The following is a 22540-nucleotide window of genomic DNA, read 5'->3' as shown; positions in this document are numbered from 1 at the left end:
GCCCTCACATTCATAGTCAGCCTCCACAATATCACCCACCCCCACACCCAGGAGAGGTGGAGGGGACAAGTGAACATGAAAACAAATATTCTGTATTGTAGGCAGTAGTCAGCTCAACAGTCGTTCACGCTAATATATTTATTAAATATTTTACTCATAAATAAAATAAATGCATGAGGATACAGAGTGAATTCCTGGTCAGATTGAAATCAGATGGAGTTTTCCCATTGACTTCATAGATTCTAAACCCAGAAGGGAGTATTGGGATCATCTAGTCTGACCTGCTGTATAATACAGGCCATAGACCTTCCAGAAGTAATTCCTATAGCAGATTTTTTATAAAAAAAAATCCAATCTTCATTTAAATATTGTCTGTGGTGATGGAGAATCCACCACAGCCCTTTGTAAATTGTTCCATTGATTAATTTCTCTCACCATTAAAAAGTATACCTTATTTTGAGTCTGAATGTGTCTAGCTTCAACTTCCAGCCATTGGAGCCTTTCTCTGCTAGAATGAAGAGCTTAGGGTTATTAAATATTTGTTCCCCATAAAGGTATTTACAGACTGTTATCAAGTCACCCCATAACCTTCTCTTTAGTAAGATAAATAGATTGAGCTCCTTGATTCTACCACTATAAGGCGGGGTCGGCAACGTTTGGCGCTCTGGCCGCTGCTTCCCACAGCTCCCATTGGCCAGAAACGGAGAACTGCGGCCACTGGGGGCTGCAGGAGGCCGTGCCTGTGGACGGTCAGTGTAAACAAAATATCTTGCGGCCTGCCAGCGAATTACCCTGATTGATCACGTGATGAAGGTTGCCGACCCCTGCTATAAGGCATGTTTTCTAATCCTTTCTTCATTCTCTTGGCTCTGCTCTGAATCCTCTCCAATTTATCAACATCCTTCTTGAATCATGGGCACCAGAACTGGACAGCATATTCCAGCAGCATTCACACCAGCGCCAAATACAGAGGTAAAATAACCTCTCTTCTCCTACTCAAGATTCACATTTATGCATCCCGGGATCATATTAGTTCTTTTAGTCACACTGGGAGTTCATGTTCAGCTGATTATTCATAGGGTGACCAGATGTCCCGTTTTTAAAGGTACAGTCCATTTTTGGGGACTTTTTCTTATACAGGTGTCTATTACCAAAATCTAGTTCAGTGACATGGAGGACTTGTTTATATGACACATGCAAAGCACACTAGAGAGATGTGATTTGTAAAGCAAATTTGCGAATACAGACTAACGCGGCTGCTACTCTGAAACCTGCCTTTATGCAAGGCACTGAATTTAGCCATATGGAGTGGAAATCTATCAACTTCATAACATATTATGGTTTGGCTACCCCATGTAGACTCTACTGCTGCACTTTCCAAGATAACTAGTTCACATTACCATAGTCCTGTTTTAAATGGGAAAATAATAATGAGGAATTATATGACAACAAGCTATCTAGCTAGCTAACCAGCTAGCTATGTCAAATTTTCATTTCGGCAGAGTAAATCTCCAGGCTGCTTAAGAAATAACAATTTTCTTCATTGTTAAACTTGGATACATTTTTATGCATCTTTTTCAGCGTATTAAATGCTGGAGTAACATATTTCCAGCTGTTATTATCAGATTCTAATGAAAAAGGACTCTACTTTAGATTTCTGAAACCTTCTAGCTAAAAATCCTGTAAATTGAACTGCACTCTTTAAACTAAATTCATAGTTGTAGCAGAGAAGTAAGAATCATAAATCGTTGTAAGTGAAAGGCATGACCCTATGTTGAAATGGCATATGAGACCTAAATTATGTGGCAAGGTTCCTGGATATATGTAGTACTTCCTCCTCCCATGCCTTCTGATACTAAATATTTCCTATGTCCACTCCTCCTTCTCCTGCCCACCCACATTCCTTAAAGTGCGTAGGCCTTTTGAAAACCCATAACTGGTTTTTGCAAAAAGAAAAGGAGTACTTGTGGTACCTTAGAGACTAACCAATTTATTTGAGCATGAGCTTTCGTGAGCTACAGCTCACTTCATCGGATAACTGGTTTTGAGATTCACAAGCCAGCCTACATCAGGTTCTCTCATGCCACAAAACAATTTAACTGAGTGGCTCAGGTGAGCTGTTTTATGCACTTAGCAACTGTAGGAGTAGGATTTTATATTTGTATTAGAGGTTATAATGATTGATGGTTATAATAATGTAGTATGTATTGAATGTATTAATGTATGATTTGATTTTATCCTGCCAGCCACCCTTTTTGATTTCAAGACAGGAATAGACCAGAATAGTCCTTATGGTTGATTATGGTCACCTTTTGTTTTAGGATAAAATTTCATTACAGTATTTGCTATAAGGTCTTGCTTCTTGTATGCATTGCAAACTAAGTTGTGTAAGGTTCTTTTGTAATCCCTTTAGTAACCATATAATCCTTTCCAAAATGTTATCCTGTCTGAAAGTCTCTGTAAAATTGTTTGGTGTGAGTAAAGGATGTGTGCATGATTAAGGATGAGTATGAAAGCCATCACAAATGTCCAGATGGTCAAGAAAAAGTGAGAGACTTGGAAACACCAGGAGACAATCAGAAAACATCCATTGTATCTGATGCTAAACATGTTAGCAGCATTGACGACCTCAGAGGTGAGGCAGGCACCCCCAAAGGTGAAACATCAAATAAGAGATAACAGCGGAAAACCCCAAGATTAACACCACTTAAGGACTAATGATTACAGAATAGCACTGCAAAATCCATAGACTAAAGTGGAAATTTACAAGTATAAAGCTGGAGTGTTTTGCCATAGAACTCTGGGTTCAGTCCTGCAAAGCCTCAGAGCATTGGATTGCGACCGACAGAGCCCAGCTCCTCACTTGTGCTCAATCTAACTGGCCATTAGATTGACTCAAGCTACGACAGACAGGTAACTATAAAGACCATCTGCAGGATTTGTGTTTGTGTGTGTGTGTGTGTGTGTGTTGTATAACTGAATGCATATGCTAACTGCTGTATTTTCAATAAATGTGGCATATTGCCTTTTTCCCTGAAAAAGATCCCACGTGCTTCTTATAAGCATAATACCACTGTGTCTCTATATGGCTCATTAACTCTAATGAGCCTCAAATTTATCACGTTGTTAAGAAAAATACTTTTTTTAAAAAATCTGAAGAACTTTTGGAATCAACTGTACAAATAGGAAAGCAAGACCACAAAAGTTTTTCTTCAGAGATAAGCTATAACATTTAAGACGTAGTTACAATGGAATTCACAAGAAATACCAAATCCAGCAATATTCCTTATAGTTAAAATGGAGATTACAAACAGAACCAGCAATACCACTAAAACTGTAATGTACTTTTTTAAATATACCCAGTATAGCTTATGTCAGGGTTCCCTCCCCACTCTGAACTCTGAGGTACAGATGTGGGGACCCACATGAAAGACCCCCTAAGCTTATTTCTACCAGCTTAGGTTAAAAACTTCCCCAAGGCACAAATTCTTCCTTCTCCTTCCTTCCTTGGATGGTAGTGCTGCCACCACCAAGTAAGTTAGACAAAGATTCAGGAAAAGGACCACTTGGATTTCCTGTTTTCCCAAAATATCCCCCCAAACTCCCTCACCCCCTTTCCTGGGGAAGCTTGAGAACAATATACCAAGTAAATAGGTAAGCAAGGTGAGCACAGACCAGACCCTTGGGTTTTTAGGAGACTAAAAACCAATCAGGTTCTTAAAAGCAGAACTTTATTATAAAGAAAAAAGTAAAAGAAGCACCTCTGTAAAATCAGGATAGAAGATAATTTTACAGGGCAATAAGATTTAAAACACAGAGGATTCCCCTCTAGGCAAAACTTTAAAGTTACAAAACACAGGAATAAACCTCCCTCTTAGCATAGGGAAAATTCACAAGCTAAAACAAAAGATAATCTAATGCATTTCCTTGCTTTACTTACATTTTTTGCAATCTTAGATGCTTATTTCAGGTAGGGTTTTAGGAGAGGTTTTTTTCCCCTGCTTGGTCCCTCTCTCTGTCCTGAGAGATCACAACAAAAAGAGCACAAACAAAAAAAACCTCCCCCGACAGATTTGAAAGGATCTTCTTCCCTTTTTGGTCCTTTTGGTCAGGTGCCAACCAGGTTATTTGAGCTTTTTAACCCCTTACAGGTAAACAAAGGATTTTATGCTACCCTTAGCTGTATGTTCACGAGAGCCTAAATTTAGGAAGATTTTTAAGATAACTATTTTTTTTTGTTCCATTTACAGCTCTCATGCTGACGGAACATCCCCTCTTCTGGTTTCTTATATACTGTGGTGTCAGATTAAAAGTGCTGTTTTCTCCTCTAATTACATGATTTCTCACAACAGAAAACTGTCAGAACGCAGATTTATATGATATTTTGAAAAATTCTTTAACACTGGACACACTTTTTTAACTGCCACTGCATTTCAAATGACTTTTACGATTAAACCATATAATAAATCGTAAGACGTCGGATTTGAGCGTGTGGTTTACAGCTATTTATACACAAATCTGACAATTGAGGTTAGACATAAACCTTTCCTACTGAACTTTTCTCCATAGAGAAAGATTTTAATGGATGACTGTATTTATTTTTACCATGTAGCTAGAATTTGATAGGAGGGATGTCTAAATATGTCACAGAATAAGGAAACAAGTAGGCATGAAAAACAAGACAGGGCATAGTAGTAGGGCATCAGATATGATATGAATAAAAATGCATAAATGTAAAGTAGTCTTTCTTTATTACTTTGCTTTTCTATTTAATATAATAGAACAGAGAACATGTAATTAAGGATTGGTTGGTGCTATTTAAACATGGTGGTTTAAATAAGCATGCCAGTCCAAATTCACTCTTGATATAATGCCATTGATATCAGTCAAGTTACCCAAGGGAAAAATCTGCCTGATACTATTTGTATTTTATTCCATTATCTTTCTTTGCACTTTATCATAGTTGCATGCCAGATTTCTAACTGTATTTTAAAAGCCTCTTCCACCAAAAATTAAGAACAAGGGAGCCCAGGGTGCTGAACAAGTTTGAAACACTATCCACTTAATTTTGTGTGTGTGTGTGTGTGTGCTTGTAGTGAGATTTTCACCTCCACTCCAGATGCTTTTCTCCAAGTAAAAAGTCTGGAATGGAATAAAGGTACCCTAAAAGCCCTGGATCCACCCAGCGGAGAATTCACCCAGTGCAGTAACTGAGGAAGAAAGTGGCAGGCATCTGTCCTCTGAGGATTCCTTCACAAGCCCAGGCATAAGGTGCTGAGGATGGGTCTGCATTATGTAGCACTTCAGAGTTTCTGAGCAGTGCTGCCATCCACAGGAAGCTGAGGACAGACTGCCATAAATTAGCCAGGAATTGGGAGGGCCCAAATGTGACTTCCCCTGGGCTGTGAGTTCAATGCTGTTCCTCTTCGTGGTGCAGCAGAGAATTTTACCCTCAAATGGACTTGAGATCTTTAGAATATCCAGTCCCAACTGTGGGCACTGAGCACTTTTGAAAAATGTGGCCCTTTGTTTTTGTCTCACTTAGGGATTGATCTTACAGTCTTTCAGTGGAGTACAGTGAATTGAGGGCTTGCATTCTCTGGACTTTAAAGGGATGCATATAAGGATTCTTTGCTTAGCAGGAGCTGAACTTCAGTTTGTAAAATTAACTTGATTTTGTTATCAGATATTAGTAGAAACAATGTAAGCTTGTAAATTATTTTGTATAATACAGCTACACCTTATCTCCTGAAATTACTATATTCTTAGTGCATTCTCAGAAGCTAAAATGCTCTCTTCTCATCAAAATGAGGAACAGAAAATGTCTTTGTGGTACTAAGCTTTAATAATAAATTCAGAATTGTCTTACTTTGACCTCTCTCTAGATCAATAAAAACACGGTTATCATTTCTGCAATGAGGACCTATATCCTATTTAGGATTATATCAGCAGCCACAAATTTGGAATCTGATGCACATGAATTGTTTAGCAATGTTTCTGTCAACAATGTGCTACTCTACATTTTACAGCTTTACAATTCTATAAAGCCAATTTTCCTTGTCTGTGGACATTTTCTTTAAAATACATAAGTCTTATTTCACATTTTAACATAAGTAACCAACAGAAATATAATTAAAATAAAGAAGACAGAGATTATAATAAAAATACAGATACAGTGTGCCACATTTGGTTCCCTGTTCCTGCCACTCTGCATGGTCAAACATCTTTCCATATATTTGTATGCTTTCCCTGTATGTACTGATAGTATCTGAGTGGCCAGGAACTCTAGATAAGTACGATATTTTCTGCCTGACTTCTTTTCTTTGTACTTGGAATCCTCATTAGGACATCCCAATGCTATCTTAGATAAAAGTGGTCTCAGTAAAAACTAGATTAAGAATAGAGAAAGAAAATCAGACTGTAACAAAAGATACGCATAACATGTCTAGTTTTATATTCAGCAAAAGCCATTTTAAATGGTGCAACTTGGATTAATTGCAATTGAAGAAACAACATTCTCATAGTTGTATCTTGACATTGTAGATAATGTTTTCTATTGCAACTCTACTTTTAAATGTAACAACGATCAGTCCCAAGCAAGTGAGAATGTTTGCATTTGTTTTTTATACAAAAATCTCATTTTTTCCAGTAAATTTCAGAAATATGGGATAAATGAGGATGCAAAGTATCGGACTTACTTCCATCAGTGGATGTCATGTTTTAGTTAACCAGTTATCAGATAATCCAGTATGCATTGTATATAAGTATACAAAGATAAAAATCTGTTAGTTTGATGGAATGTGTTGAAAATCTCAGGAAGAACCATAAGCTATTATTTATGTGTATATCCTGCAATTATGTTGTTTCCTGGTTTGGGCCACATAGGTCAAAAGAAGAATTTTTTATCAAAATAAATTAGCGGGTTGTGAAGCATTTTTGTAATGGGATCATTTGCTTTGTGATGCATTGTCTAAGGATGAAAACCAATTCCTAAATGTTTTCAATGTTTGCTGACATGCTGTCTGGCAGTGTCCTCATGGGCAAGTGATTACACAAATGGGTAGAAACAAGGTTAGTTACAATAACAAACATTTCTATGGTTGGTCCAATATATGCTTTTATAAGCACTAGGAATTAGTGACTGCTGTCCCCTAGAATTGGTGAGGTATACTCCTCCTAAATTGCAACCCAGAATTATATTTTTTTTAATACAAATGTTGCAGGCAGGCTTGCCATTCCTAGGCAAAAAATACATTTATATATATAAAAGTCAGCTGGCACATGTAACGTCAGAAAAAGAAAAGAGGTTGACAATGGCACACCTGGATTAGGAGACAGCCCCATTTTCTATGCCCTTCTCTTCAAGGCAAAGCTTAAGGCTGGCAGGCAGGAGAATTGAGACAAGTGAACAGCTTGGAAGCTGGGAAGATAGTGCTTAATGGGTTGGCTTCACTATATGCACCTCCACAGGGGTATCCAGGAATACTCCCTATCCCTCTCTCAGTTTTTTTCCCCTCTTTTTGGGAGGCCATAAATGTGGCAACCCAGTACCTCACAAACTATTACTGTTTCTAGCAGCAGATCTGTAATGCATGGAAGCTAAGAGGATTTTTTATCAATTCAGTTTATATATATATATAAAATGTTCTTAGGTTGTTGCTGAAGTTCAAAATGACATAGTAACAGCAGCCTGCCTTCTGTCTCAATGCACCATGTGCTGCTCTGTGCTGCTGCTGCCTTCTGCTGATGAGGAGTCTTCTTCCTTGAAAAAGAGGAGGAAATTAGATGGGAGCCCCAAAACTATTCAAATGGGAATAGAAAATAATCACTTTTAAGAAATGAAAGAATAAGATTGTGGATGTCCTTCTGAATATTTTTCTCTAAAAAAATACCTATTGATATTAATTATATCTTGTGCGTGCATACACACACACACACACGGCTTTTTTATTTGTCTGGTTTAATGTTTCCCTAACTGAAAACACCAGTTTATCTGAAGAGCACAAGCTCTTCTTTCTTAAACTATTACAAATCTTTGTATTGAGTTCTAGTTTGGTCACATGGTATATCTTCTTTCATATGGCATTTGTAAATCAACACGCTGGGATTATACTTAAATCTTAAAATTCGAACGCCATTCTAATTCTTCTGGGGTAGCTAGATGGATCCCCCTTGTTCCACCACTGTAAGCATGAATGGGGGCAACTGTCCCTGATGTGTGACATAGTTTGTATCTTATCACAGTCAAAATGTGGTGATTCTTTGATTTTCCATTTATGGAGGAGATATCCACATCTTTCTTACATTGTATGAATGCAGCTGAGTACAGTGTACAGCCTATGGTGAAGGCAGAATCACAGGATTTCTTGTGTTGGCTCTTCAATCAGATCTTTATCTCGGATGACAAAGCAGCCCACAATTCAAGCCAGCAAGTGCTGGCAACTTTTCGAGTGGCCTGTAGCACTGATGCATATACTCAGAAAGACTTCCTGGATTTGAGTAGGGAGAGTGGCAATACATTGAGGCTGGTGTTTTGGCAGGTCCAGGGTGGCCAGGATCTTGTTATACTCTTGGACCACAGCAGCATCTCGCCTGACTTTGGCTAATCCAATGCCTGCCAAAACTGATTTCAGAGCCACTTACAATCCTGGGAGCAGCATTAATGTCAGTGTGAATGAGATTAGTGTGGGAGCTGCTGCACCAAACTGGTATGCAATATTCTGTTTTGACAAGAACAGGGTTTGTATGACATTCAAAGTATGCATGCATCACATCACCAGGAAGTTTCTGCATGATGTGATCATCTCACAAGGATGACTGTCTCCAGTTTGGGACAATCATCCTTGTGAGATGGCCCAGAAACTGAAAATATTCCAACTTTAAATTACTGAAATTTAGTTGAGTGTCATACTAGCAAAGGTTCTCATCTGGAGCCATTTCTTTTATAATAACTAATATTGGTTTTGAAGTAAGATCATACAACCTGTTCATTTTTATGATAAACAATTAACCGGAAAATTAAAGAATACCACTGTAACTCATTTTACTTGAACTGAGTCTTTAACATTTAATAAGTTGCATTTTATAAATGTGGGTTAAAATGTAAGTAGACTGTTTATTTGCTGCTTACAGTCTTTAGGTGAGACTAAGTAAAATTAATTTTTATGCCACTCAATAAATATTTTGAAAGGAATATCACTGTTACATGTTGTGTGTTCCATACTTAATTCAGGTTCACAAGTGTCATTTTGTATTCTTTTAAATGTACTGAGTTTTTAATGATCAAAGATAAACCAAACTCTGAAACATATGTGGTGATTATATTGTATGCTATACTATATAGTCAAACACATGTTGTTATTAAGACAGTGATGTGTAAATATACTCTGCCCCCTTTTAATCTTTCTTTCAGGGACCAATTAAGTAACCAATGCTCATGTTGGTGAGCACGTATCCATGTTATAGACTTTACCTGGATGATTCATAAAAAATAAATACACACCAGGGTGTGCAAAGGATGCAAATTCAGATCCTTTTTGTCTCTCAGTTTGTCATTTCAAAATCACAAAATCCAGTTGGGGTCTCAAAGAAGTGAGATTCCTTCAAGATGCATGAAATGGATTTTGTCAGTCCACTTCGTATCTCTCTGCCTTATTTTCACCACTTACTAACTTACCCAACTTACAGGGATGTTGTGGGTGGTAAAAATACTCCCATGATTACAAAGAAGATGAGGAGATGACTGAATCCCTAAACTTTAAGAGCAAGCAGGTGAGATATCACAATGAAACAGAATATTCTTAAATTAAGAATTTACAAAGTTTCTATTTTGATCGATCTCCACTCTAAGAACCTTAAGCCATCAAGAATATCTCTAAATATATGTATATGTTGAACATTGACATTATTTTTGTTCTAAACCACATCTTGACATTGATCTAACAGCCAAATTTAAACAAAACTGGTAAATATGCAGAGGAAAAGCTATTTGGTTGCTTTGCAAAACTCCTAGATAATAGACTGGAGGCTGATGATGCAGCAAATTCACTTCCCAGAAAATAAGTCTTGACATGATCTTAACAGGCCTATCAAACCAACCACCATGATTTACTTGAAAACTACTGACTTAGAACACCTAAATGTAAGTAACTTTATTCATGAGTAGTTCTATTGTTGTCAAATGGACTATTCATTGAATAAAGGTATTTGTGTCCCCATTTGTACAACTGGGAACATTGCAGCAAGCAAAACAGATACTCCATACAAGTTATTTTTATGTAAATTAAATTATGCAAAATAACTACAGCGTACTTAATGTATAGGATTTTGTGATAAGTGTATGTATGAAAATGATAATTAAAATTCAGTTACAAATTCTGTTCTCACTATACTAAAATCTATCAGACTGCATTAGTGTAGGAGATCTTGGCACAGTGAATAAAACTATAATGTAGTTAACATAACTAAATAACATTTGTGAACCCATAACAAATATGAAACCTTTTTGAATATAAAAAACAGTTACAGGCTTGTAAAATCGCAAACGCCACCAGCTTCACCAATTTCTCTCTAAAATATCACAATGAAAAAATATCAGAAAAATATATTATTGGACATTTCATGTTTGTCATTACGTGAAATAGTCAAACAACAGAAACTGGAACAATTTGTGATCTTAAACTTTAATATTAACCTTTATTATTGTAAGTGGCATGGCATTTAGGTAGAAAGTCATCCCCCCAAAATGGCTCAATCAATTATGATAATCCCATTTAAGTGACAAAAAAATCATTCCGTTTATTAGAGAAAAATGTCTCCCAGATATTTGTAACATTAAAGTGTCTTTCCCAATTACCTATGCTCCATTTAAGTAGCGTGAAATGTTCTCTGAATGTATACATCTGAACATATTTGCATGCTTGGACATTCAACTGAAACAGTTTCAGGTGTGAATAAGTGAAATAAACATTAATATATACATCTGCTTTTATTTGATTTAATAACTAGGCATTTATTGCAAACATATGAAGGATTAGATATCTGAAGTATCACTCATTCAATTTGTTTGAGTGATTATATCAAAACTCCATGTTTTCTGTCTGATTGGGAAATGGACACTCTGAGAGAACTTTATTGCATTGTGCTGTGTATGCACTGAGAGCTTCGCTAAAAGTAATGGTTCTCCAGGAACGAGGTAAAGTCTTGTCCAAGCTGTATATAAATTGCTTGTCTGTGGCATCCTGAGGTATAAGACACAAGACAACCATATATGTGGTTAAATTAAGAATACAACTTTATTAATAGCCAATCAACATTACAAATTAAATCCTCTTACCGCTACCCATCAGAAATAGCCAGTGTGGGTTTCTGCTATTAGACTCTCACACAACATGAGAGCCCTCTGTTCACTGACCAGAGCAGGGAAGGTTTCCTAGCCCCCTGCTCCCTTCATCAATATAATAAATAATAATAACAATAACAAGAAGACATTAGGCTCTGCAACATAAATAACTTTTTACCACTTCCTCATAAGAGGATTAAGTCTTTGATGCACATATGGTTGACTTGAACTCTTCCCCCGAAAAAAGAAACAAACAAATAACACAAACAAAGACAGTTACAAGCAGTCTTCCTAAATTGGCTAGTGTGTTGCTAGTTGGACCTGCATAGCCTAATCAGCTACAAAACTGTGAAAAAACAAACAACCAAACAATAAAAAGACAACCAAACAAATACAAACAACACCTTTTAGCTGCTGAAAGGAAGTGGAAAAAAAAAACAAACCCATAAACCTCTGGAGAATTTTCTCTTGAGGAAAAAGTATCTTCCTATTGTCAAAGAGCTATTACCTAAAACTGTCCATAGCCAAGAATACAAGCACCGACTGAAAAAATAAATAATAAGTGAAGTGCAGTGGAGTAGATTTCTGTTGCTGAATAGCGCCTCATGCAAGGGGGTCAGAATACACCTTCAGTAGGAAGAGGAACGTGCAGCTAATGATAAGCACCTGCTGCATTCCCTCCAAAGGTAAAGGAGTGACAGGAATGCAAGACAGGAATGTATCCAGTCCTGTCTATGACATCTCTGCACTTGGATGCAGTGTGGCCAAAACCTGAGGTCCTAAGGACCCTGTGCCCAAAAGGAAATGTGAGGAGGAGGAAAAGAAGAAAGTGAAGAAAGCCTTATCTTCATCTGGCCAATTCAACACCCCATCCTGCTAAGTGGTCAGGCATTTAAGAGATGTGCAAAATGGATTTCCTTCTCCTAATCATTTTTTGTGTGTCTAATATTCCGGTCACATCCTGGATTCATCCCATTCATTTTAACATTACAGAATTGTGTTATATCAATCTTGTTCATACTTTGCAACAGTAAGGGAACATAAAGGTCCATGTTTTTCTAGCAGTTGATTAGAAGTTATTTGATGCTACTTGCTCTATGTTTTAACATATTTTAATATAACAGTAAATTGCAGAAGAAAAAGAGCATTTAGAAGCACACAGGCTGCTAACAAAGGCTTGGTGTTTGCACTTTGCTCTTCATATTATTTTTCATAAAACTGCAAAATACATAGTACAAAGAAAAAAACTGCATTTTAAGACTTCTTATTACAAGCTCTCTGAACTTTATTTCACCTAATCTAAAGGAGCTGATATCGCTCTTATCAGTGAAGATGCCAACGGACTACAAAAATGAAGAAACTAAGTAAAAGAATTAATGGAGAAGATAGGTTTGAGACACAAAGAAATGTAAAGTCATGTTAATGGGGACAAAACTGAAGATGAGAAACTGGAGAAGGTGGACAATTTTACGTATCTTGGAAGTACTATCAGCCAAGATGGTACTAGTTCTGAGAAAATAAGAATCAGAAAGGCACACGCTGCATTTGGAAGACTCAAAAACATCTGGCAACTCAAAAACATCTTCCTCAAGACAAAACTGAATGTGTACAAAGCAATTGTTATCGCCATCACAACATATAGCAGTAAGACAAGAAAGATACACAAAAGCTGGATGCATTTCATCACAAATGTCTGAGAAGAATATTGGGAATATCATATAGAACTAAGAAGACAAATGAAGAAGTCAGAAAAATTGCTGGATAAGGTACCCTCTGACAAACACAAAAGAAGACATCAGTGGCTGGGACATGTGCTGAGAATGGAAAAAGAATGCTTACCAAATACCGCCCTTGAAGGGAAGCCAAAAAACGCAAGAAGAAAGAGAGGAAGACCATGAATAATATGGAAACGAACAGTTCTGAACAACATGATGCCCCTCAACAATAAATAGGAAGATCTGGAGAGAAGGGCAGTTGACAGGCAAGAATGGCAAATGTGGGTAGCCCAATGTGCAGCAAAGCACAGGATGGACTAAGGTCTAAGGTAAAGGAGCAACAAACTGATATGCATTTAACTGTCCCTCAGAATGAAGTAGCTCTTAACACAATTTAATTTTATATAGTGTCCTTCATATGTTGTATCAGGAAACACTTTACAAAGCTTGTCATCCATACTTTTTTAAAAAAAATATCCAGACTAGATTCAAAAAAGTTAAATAATTCAGTCTCTCTCTCTCTATATATATATTTAAATAACTTGTCTGTACATCACTATAGGTAGGGTATGTACAATTAGAATATTTATAAATCTTACAACAAAACAAAACACAACAATCCGAGAGCTCCATTTCATTCATTGAGGAATACAGAGGTAACAAAAATACCACTTTCTTAACACAATACATTAATATAAACCTGTGAAAACTGAATTCCCAGGAATGTAATGAATTGTAGATGTGCTCCAAGCAAAGAAATTGAACTGGTTTGTCTCTTATCTCCACCACACAACTTCTTTCCCCAATCTTCAATGACTTCCCTATGTCCTCGTTGCCACATTCCAAATTTCCCTCCAAAGTGTCTGCTTATAAAGGGCAATTTTAAAATCATTCAGAGATTCTAGAGGAGTGTCGGTGGATGCTTCACATGGGCTGAATCAGTGCTTATGTTGGCTATATTCCCTATGTGGCCTAAGCCACCCACTTCTTGAGGAGTGCTGCTGGTCCCCTGCGGGCTACCTGATATGGAACAAGTTGTGGCCATTCTTTGGCACTGCATCCATCCCAAGATGTATTTGGAAGATCATTAGCTGTATGTGTCTATACTGTACCCTAAGCTTAATTACATTTACACATCAAACATAAAATATTTATGAGTAATCTGATACCATGCATTTGATATTTTACTTTCCGGTATTATCAGTCACTTTATTTTCCACCAAGAAGAGTTACGCAGTTTTCAATAATCTGCCAAACTATGTACATCTACATCAGGGGTTCCCAAACTTGGTTTGCAGCTTGTGCAGGGTAAGCCCCTGGCAGGTCGTGAGATGCTTTGCTAATCTGAGCGTCCGCAGGCACAGCCGCTCGCAGCTCCCAGTGGCCGCAGTTCGCTGTTCCTGGCCAATGAGAGCTGCGGGAATCGGCGTGGGCCAGGCCACCACTTCCTGCAGCTCCCATTGGCCAGGAACAGCGAACCACAGCCACTGGAAGCTGCAAGCAGCCATACCTGTGGACGCTCAGGTAAACAAAGTGTCTTGCGACCCACCAAAGGCTTATCCTGAACAAGCCATGAACCAAGTTTGGGAACCCCTGATCTACATGTAGCACAAATTACTTTACTGTTTATAGATGCTTGAGCACAATTAGAAAGTTTGAAAGACAGATGTCTTTAATGTAATGCATATTCCTTTGCCACATACTACAATGGCATTTACTCAGCAATTGATGACCTTTCAAATAGTCCTATGGCCTGTCTAGTTCCACCAATTTCTCATTCTATTGTCTCCAGTAACATGCTTTTCTATATATAGTTCAGCTGGCTCATTGATAGCAACCTGTGGCAAGGTGGACTAGGTCTGGAGCCCCCTGGTGGAGGCCTTGAGGGTCTACAACACCCTGTCCCAGAATTGAGCAGCGAGAAGGCCTCCGGGCAGCCTATAGTGGCTGCAGAAGAGCAGCCAATCAGAGGGGCTACTGGAGTGACCAATAAGGGGCCAGAAAGGCCAGATAAAAGGCAAGCAGCAGAGCGGAGCCTGCAGTTGCTGTGTGGAACTTGACAAGGGTGGATCAGGTGCCTGGCTGGCTAAACGAGCAGCAGGCCATGGGCAGCTCACAGCAGAGAGCTCATCAGGCAGAACTGAGCCCAGGGAAGGCTGCCAATGACCAGATGCCTGGCTGGCTGGATAGAGCAGTAGCAGGGTCATGAAAAGGTCAATGTGGGCAGGCTGAGCCTAGGGGACTAAGCCCAGGACCTGACCAGACCAGGCGAGGGTACCGAGATGGGCTCTGCTGGTCTGGTAGTAGACTGAGCCCAGGGAGGGCTGCTGAAAAGGACACTAGCTGAGGGTACCCAGCTTGGCCCCAGCTGGGTGGTTGAAGAAGGCAGTGCCTTGGGGAAGAAGCCTTCAAGCTACAGCCCCATACCAGGTCCACGGAAGAGCTTGAACTGTATACCCTGGAACGGGTGGACAGCATGTGCAGCTCAGCCACAGGGCTGAGCTGCCGAAGACCAGCCGAGAGAACCAGCGGCTGGGGGGTGCTTGCGAGAGGCAGGCACCACCCTGATATAAGACCGAAAAAGAAAAGCAGGCTCACACCTAATTGAGAGAAAGGGGGCCATCCATGAGAGGTGGGTGCTCCCCCTGCCCCATGAAAAGACTGTTTGCAGAAACTATCGGCCAGAGAAAAGGGGGCACGCACGAGAGGTAGATGCCGATCCCATTACACAGCCTCAAGTTTTTGCTGTTGAATGCAAGGTCAGCCATCAACAAAATCAACATTCTTCATTATTTCATTTTGGATGGGGTACCTGATATAACCTTCCTGGCAGAGATTTCTTTGAGTACCATTTAATCTAGCCTGCTCTATTGTAGCCAAGACAATGTCCCCTCTTTCCGCCCCACCTTCAAAGGCCTCCGGCTGCTGTTTATCAAAATAAGAGGAAGCCAAGGAATACTGCTAGATTCAAATCTATACTACAATATCACATAATATCAGTGGCAAAAAATATCTTCCATCTGCAGCTTGCTAGGAAACATCACCCCTTCCTCCCCGATAAGGATCTAACCATAGTTGTCCAAATTTTCAATGCCTCCCGAACAAATGGCTGCAACTCACTATATCTGAGCTTGAATGTGACTGCAATTCAGATATTCATACACAATATAACTCCACATATGCTCAGCGAGATGTTCCATTGTGAACACATCGCCCTGTGCTATGATCCCTCCACTGGTTCACAGTCTGCTTCAGTTGCCGTTTATGGCCTTGGTTTATGACCCACCAAAACAGATGCTCTTATCTAGGACAATACAACTGGTAAAGCCCAAGATGAAGCACATGAAACCTAGAAATAAATAATTCACAGACATAGTCAAGGGGGTTTGTAGTGGAATGAACTCCCAGAAGAGATGAAGTTAATTCAGTATAACCCTCTCTGATAATACTTTCCCATCATAAGTGGAATGAGTTATGAAAAGAATACATATACCTAGTTAGAATTTCCTATAAACAGGGAAGGAACACAGGCACAAGACTCCATTAGGAACCCTGTCATGCTGCTTTAATTCACCAGCACAACACTTAGATAGAAAGACAGAAAACAGAAGATAGTATGAATCTGAATGCAAAGGAGAGCTCTAAGTCTTGACCCTTCATCATATATTTTCATGCAATATGCATGAAAAAAATAGCTATGTGCCACTTCCATGTAAACTAAATTAAAATGGTGTGAATTAACAAGGTGTATTTGAGGCCAGGGATACTCATCCAACATGTGTGGTTATGTGTAAGCCAGAAAGGGTAGAGAAGATGAACTAATTTAATGCCACTGAGATAATCAAGTACAGATGTAGTTTAATGAATGAAAAACATAACATACGCATGTTAAACTTTCACAGCCAACATTTACAATACCTGGCAGATAACTGAAGCTTGCAGTGACCTTGGGAGCTTTTCAAGGTGCATGTTTTCGCAAGGATGAACTCTTCTTGAACAATTTCTCCGATGTATTAGGCACAAAAATGCTTTCCTGCAAAAACAGGCATCCCTTTCTTTTCTTGCTTCTTTTCTTCATTAGCAAAAGTATTTATGGTCAATGTAAAGCATGTCTGACTCCTTTAATATGTGAAGTCTCCTATTATACATCCCTGGTGTAATATCTCTAGGTCTCTGGAACAGAACAGAACTGTATTCCTCCTCACCTTTTACTTTTTGGTAGGTATCCTCCTTACAACACTAAGTCTACAGAATAACTGGTTGTTATAAGTTATTTTCTGCTCAGTAGTTTCATCTACACAAATATATTTTAAATGTATTTTGTAATCATCTTGGCATATGAGGATGCAGAATGTGTCCTCCCCATACCCCTCATGAGAGTTTCTAAAGGTACAATTTTGTATACAGCAGAAGCACCAACAGCAAAAACTCAAAAACATAAGTAAAGCAAATTGTTTTGAGGAAATTTTTCTACTTTGTGCTAAGAAATCAACTTGTTCCTGTATTATGACATGGGCTACTTCTTTGTTGTGGTTCTTGCTTACTACATAGTGATTGAGATATTTTTTACATTGATGAATATGGAGCAAAGTAGCAAGCCTATGGGGGATTTCCACATCTACATGGTAAAAATGTGTTTCTCTGGGTTCATATCTGAAATACACACTGATCTGTATGGTGAACTATATGCTGTTAGATACCAAGACAAAAGGCAACACATCCTGATTTGCAGCCAACACCTGTGTCTAGATGAGCAGCTGATTCAACTAATATTAAAGCTACCATCTAATCCTGTAAGCAAAATATTGATGATTTAGTTACAAGAAAGAAAGAATTCCAAGAACTTCATATTTCACTACTCAGTTCAAAGTCAGTAAGAGCATACTCTTTGCTTAAAATTTTTTTAGAATTTTTCACATCATTTTATTCAAAAGCTGCTAGAATTTGTTGGCTAAATCAATTATTTTATCAAGAAATGCTTTAGTTAGTTAGTATTAGTTAGAATAACATGTGAAAATTTGGCTAGTTTTGTTTAAATATGCTATCAATTATATTTATTGAGGTATCCAAAAGTAATAACCATATAGAAAAAATATTAGAGTGGAGTTGAGATGCTAATGTTTTAAAACCTATCAGCTGTTTACATCACAACAATCAAATAGATAATAATTACCAGATGCCAAATGCCTTGTCACTGAACTTTGTAACGTATTTGGTGACATACAATCCTACTCAGCTCAAGAGTAATTTTTTTCAAACTTTAGAGAATATTTTTAAAAAGGGTTAAATACAGAAAAATATCTGAAACTAACTGCACATTTATAGTTCAATCTTCTATGGCATGTTACCACATGTTGAGGATATATGGGGAACATACATTTAACACTGGTGTCTTCACAAATAGTTTTTACACAAAAGATGTGACATTCAAGTTTCTAAAGTGACTAAGTTTTGTCTGCCCTGTTTTTGGTGTACACTTTCCTTCACTAATCTCCCAAATGGGACACAGTTACTCAGTTAAGTTTTTGATAAAAAATAATCTGTCTTTCCTGTTCTCTTTAAAGGGTTTTTTAAATATTTTTTTTTATCATTGAATACTGAGAGCAAAATCAATGCACGGGGGACTTTACAGTTCAGCTGTCATGGCATAAATCAATATTTAAAATGTACGGTAGTGATTTTTCTTCCGTTGAAAGTAGGGCTTTGTGTCCTGAATTCCTTGTTCTATTAAAATACATAACTGTCTAGGCTAGACTACAAACTCCAATATTGGCTTATAACTAGATTTTACTAGCTCAATAATGATATAAAAGAACAGTAATAGAACTGCTAATGTTTGACTTCTGTACTCTTCTGGACGATTATTCAAGCTGTCTCTTATTGCGTTAGGAAAATCATGTCTCACCCTCTTCCACTTGCATTCACGAAGGGCTTGGTGTAACAGTCTTTTGATGGCTCATTAAAGCAGGGTAAAAGTAGTGAAGTATCCTGAGGAAAACATGAGCTTCTTATCAATTATTTAATGAGAAAAGCCCTCCTTCCTCCTCCAAGCAACTTATTTCAGACAAGGAACTAATTTGCAAGTGCAGTGTGTATCATTTTATTACCTACAGCCTTCCATCATGCATATGATGATTTATGAGCTAGAAGGTGAGGACATCCAATACAGTTTTGCCACTGTATTCCTCTCCTTGCCTTGTCTCCAGAAAACCTTTCATTCTGTGATTATGTCCCAGTTGCACAATGGCCTTTACAACACCCCTCCCAAGTGCTTACCTACCCCTAAGCAAATTTCTCTGCTGTGACTGAACATCCCTTGGGCTTACTGTCTGAATGCATTAATGACAGAGACAAAGGGTGAGAATTAGATGTGTGGTGGCCCTCTATCTAGTATTTTCTACTACTACAAGAACACAAAGGCAGGAGTCTAATGAAGCAGCTAGTCGTTACCCTGCAACTTGAACACAGTCTATGAAGTTTGCACACTGTGATTCACTTTTATTTACTGCTGCTGCTGCATTTTTTGACGTCCTTTTTACTTTCAGGGCCATGCAGCGGTCTCAGAACCAAAATCAAAAGGCGACCAGACCTGCCCGGTAAGGAGGGGGGACGAGGACCGTTAGACCTGCAGACTTACTTGCCTGAGGAAGATTGAAGCACGCATCTGTCTCTCCTCTCTGAAGGCTCCAGTGCACATCTGCGTCACTTACAGGGGAGGGGGCGGCTCGGAGGGAGGCGCTGAGGAGGCAGATGGAAAATTGTACAGTGAAGACCTTGGCAGCTTCACAGGCGGGGAGCGGGAGTCCCCCCGCCTCGTGATGTATATAAAAGAAGCCCCGCTTGCTCCTTTCGCCAGCTCCCAGGCTCTGCCTGCCCAGATAACTGCAAGCAGGGGACTCCCCTGAGAGACCAAGGCTGGGTGGGTGACTTTATTCCCTCCTTCTACTCTGTCACTGAGCAATGCGAAGCGGAGGAAGAGCCCCCCCCCCAGCGTTATACCCTGGCGGCGACGGCTGAGCCCGCTCTCGCCTTGTGTCTGTGAATCAGATTAGTGCTTCTTGAGCAGCCTCCCTCATCCCCTCTCCTTTGCAAGTCTCTCCGTCTCTCTCTTTCCTAAGAGCTGCCTCTGCTTCTCTCCCCCGCTTCTCCTTGATCGCTTCTCCAGCTCGGTGCGCCCCTCCGTTCTCCGTCCTCCCTGCGTCTGTGTCTCCCGCCCCCGGCCACTGCTCTCGGCCCGGCCCCTCGGCATGCCCAGCTCTGCCCGGAGAGGCTGGGGCTGCTGAGCCGGGACTTTCTGCAGCTGCCGAGGGGCCATCGCCGCGCGCGCGCGGGGCTGGGCGCGGCAGCTCAGCGGGCGCCCTCCTGCCTGGGCCATTTTGCAGTGTCAGGCTGCGCGTCGCGCCGCTCGTGCCTCCCCAGCTGCAGCCCCCTTCCCGCGCGGTGCTCTGAGCCCCTCTATCTCCCCCCTCCTCTCCCCCCACCCCCCCACCGCCACTTGCCCAAAGCAGAAGCAGCTGCAGCATGTCAGGCTCGGGCAGGAAGGACTTTGACGTGAAGCACATCTTGCGCCTTCGCTGGAAACTATTCAGCCACCCATCGGCGCCGGCCGGGCCGGTGGCCGGCGGCTGCTTGCAGCCGGACGGCAGCTTCGAGCACTGGGGGCCGAGCCAGAGCCGCCTGCTGAAGAACCAGGAGAGGGGCGGCAGCGCCTTCTGGAAGAAATCCTCTTCCTCTAGCCCGCTGAACGGGACCCTGCTGCCCGCCACCAGGCATGGGCTGGGCCAGCGGCCATCGCCCAGGACCGTCTTCTACGTGGAGACCCTGGAGGAGGAGGAGGTGCGCGGCGGGATGGAGCTCACCCGAGAGCAGGAGAAGTCGCTGATGCTGCAGGAGATGAAGGAGGAGCCGGCGGACTGTTCGGACTGCAGCAGCCAAGCAACAGGTGAAGGATGTGGACACAGGTACAGTGACCCGCGCGGCGCATCCCATCTGTGCGGGGTGAGGTTAAAGGGAAGGGGGGAGGGTGTCTAAGGTTTGACGCTCCACAGACTTTGTCCGTTTTCATGGGCCAAGCCATCCTCAACTTTGGAGGCTTCTTGTTGGTTGGTTTGTTGTGACCAACTTTAGTTGGGCTAGCAAGTGGGCCGTGCCGGCAGGAGGGAGCTCAGCTCCACAAGGCTCATCAGCCTGGGGACTTAGATCATTGCTTTTGTGCCACCAGCATTGCACTGGGGGGTTGGCTTCTACGTGTACTCTCGACCTTCCTCTAGCTCTTTACAGCAATGGGCAGGACATATCTGCTATCCATCCCTCCCGTAAATTGCTGGTGTCATGACAAGTGCTAATCAAAACCAACTGATTAGCTACTACACATTGTGAGGAGGCGGGAAGGAAGGTAACTTGAAAAAAAAAAGTTTACTGAAAATGTGACTATGGACATTTGAAATGGAAAAGACTTACTTAATAAAAGCATCAAAAACCTAAAGGTTTGATAGAAAAAGATGACCTGAAGATGTGGCACATTGTTTTCTTTCAGATTTGTTACCTAAATACTAAAAGATGGTGGCTCAGCGTTTTCTCTCTCTCCAAATCAATTTCCTTTACCTGTATAGGCAAGTTCAGAAACAATATAGTATTTAGGACAATGAGAACCTACCTTTAAAATAGTGAAGTGTCCAGCTCAAAGAGGAAAGGAGATACCTGAGAAACTACAAGTTAAGACGGTGAGAAAGGTGATTTCAGGCATGTGTTTTTCAGACCCTCCCTCCCCCCCGTTATTCAGTTATTTTTTCTAACTTCTTAGGGTAAAAAGAAGTGAAAAGTAAAATTAACAGTGTATTCATTAAAAGAGTAGCATGTAATTAAGCAGTGTCAAGTGGAGTGCCCCAGGGGTGGGTCCTGGGGCCGGTTTTTGTTCAATATCTTCATAAATGATCTGGAGGATGGTGTGGATTGCACTCTCAGCAAATTTGTGGATGATACTAAACTGGGAAGAGTGGTAGATACGCTGGAGGGCAGGGATAGGATACAGAGGGACCTAGACAAATTGGAGGATTGGGCCAAAAGAAATCTGATGAGGTTCAATAAGGATAAGTGCAGGGTCCTGCACTTAGGACGGAAGAACCCAATGCACAGCTACAGACTAGGGACTGAATGGCTAGGCAGCAGTTCTGCAGAAAAGGACCTAGGGGTGACAGTGGAAGAGAAGCTGGATATGAGTCAGCAGTGTGCACTTGTTGCCAAGAAGGCCAATGGCATTTTGGGATGTATAAGTAGGGGCATGGCGAGCAGATCGAGGGACATGTTCGTCCCCCTCTATTTGACATTGGTGAGGCCTCATCTGGAGTATTGTGTCCAGTTTTGGGCCCTACACTACAAGAAGGATGTGGATAAATTGGAAAGAGTCCAGTGAAGGGCAACAAAAATGATTAGGGGTCTGGAACACATGACTTATGAGGAGAGGCTAAGGGAACTGGGATTGTTT

At 40.3% G+C, this 22540-nt stretch overlaps 2 protein-coding genes across 4 annotated transcripts in view; one reads left to right on the top strand and one right to left on the bottom strand.

Annotated features, from left to right (window-relative positions):
- Positions 1 to 3800: 3800 nt before the first annotated feature.
- On the bottom strand, positions 3801 to 20684 carry LOC311515073 (uncharacterized protein). Of its 3 annotated transcripts, XM_084617932.1 has the most exons (5): positions 20556 to 20684; positions 19694 to 19794; positions 18962 to 19044; positions 16975 to 17089; positions 3801 to 7762 (listed from the first exon to the last, which is right to left on the bottom strand). In XM_084617932.1, the coding sequence occupies exons 2-5, from the start codon at positions 19751 to 19753 to the stop codon at positions 7703 to 7705; spliced, it is 318 nt and encodes a 105-aa protein (XP_084474058.1). In that variant the 5' UTR covers positions 19754 to 19794; positions 20556 to 20684; the 3' UTR covers positions 3801 to 7702. The 3 variants fall into 3 exon arrangements, 1 of the variants encoding a protein (XP_084474058.1); XR_014710035.1 differs by lacking the exon at positions 16975 to 17089; XR_014710036.1 differs by lacking the exons at positions 16975 to 17089; positions 18962 to 19044.
- Positions 20578 to 22540, top strand: part of KLHL1 (kelch like family member 1) — a gene marked incomplete at its 5' end in the record, with an annotated part of 430814 nt that continues 428851 nt past the window's right edge. The window contains one exon of the mRNA XM_084617931.1: positions 20578 to 21017. Within this exon, the coding sequence (XP_084474057.1) occupies positions 20578 to 21017 (440 nt within the window). The remainder of the gene's footprint in view (positions 21018 to 22540) is intronic.

Source organism: Lepidochelys olivacea, assembly GCF_965140295.1.
Source record: "Lepidochelys olivacea isolate rLepOli2 genome assembly, chromosome: 1".
Taxonomy (NCBI): Eukaryota; Metazoa; Chordata; order Testudines; family Cheloniidae; genus Lepidochelys; species Lepidochelys olivacea.
The sequence above is the reverse complement of the archived record's forward strand: the minus strand, read 5'-3'. Positions and strand labels throughout refer to the sequence as shown.

What these genes read in the sequence shown, in the direction of transcription:
- LOC311515073 (XM_084617932.1), bottom strand. Translation starts at nt 19,753, where the DNA reads ATGTGCACTGGAGCCTTCAGAGAGGAGAGACAGATGCGTGCTTCAATC. An exon ending in CTTCAATCTTCCTCAGGCAA is followed by an intron (nt 19,045 to 19,693) that starts GTAAGTCTGCAG and finishes TGTTTTCCTCAG; the next exon opens with GATACTTCACTACTTTTACC. An exon ending in GTGAATGCAAGTGGAAGAGG is followed by an intron (nt 17,090 to 18,961) that starts GTGAGACATGAT and finishes CTGTTTTTGCAG; the next exon opens with GAAAGCATTTTTGTGCCTAA.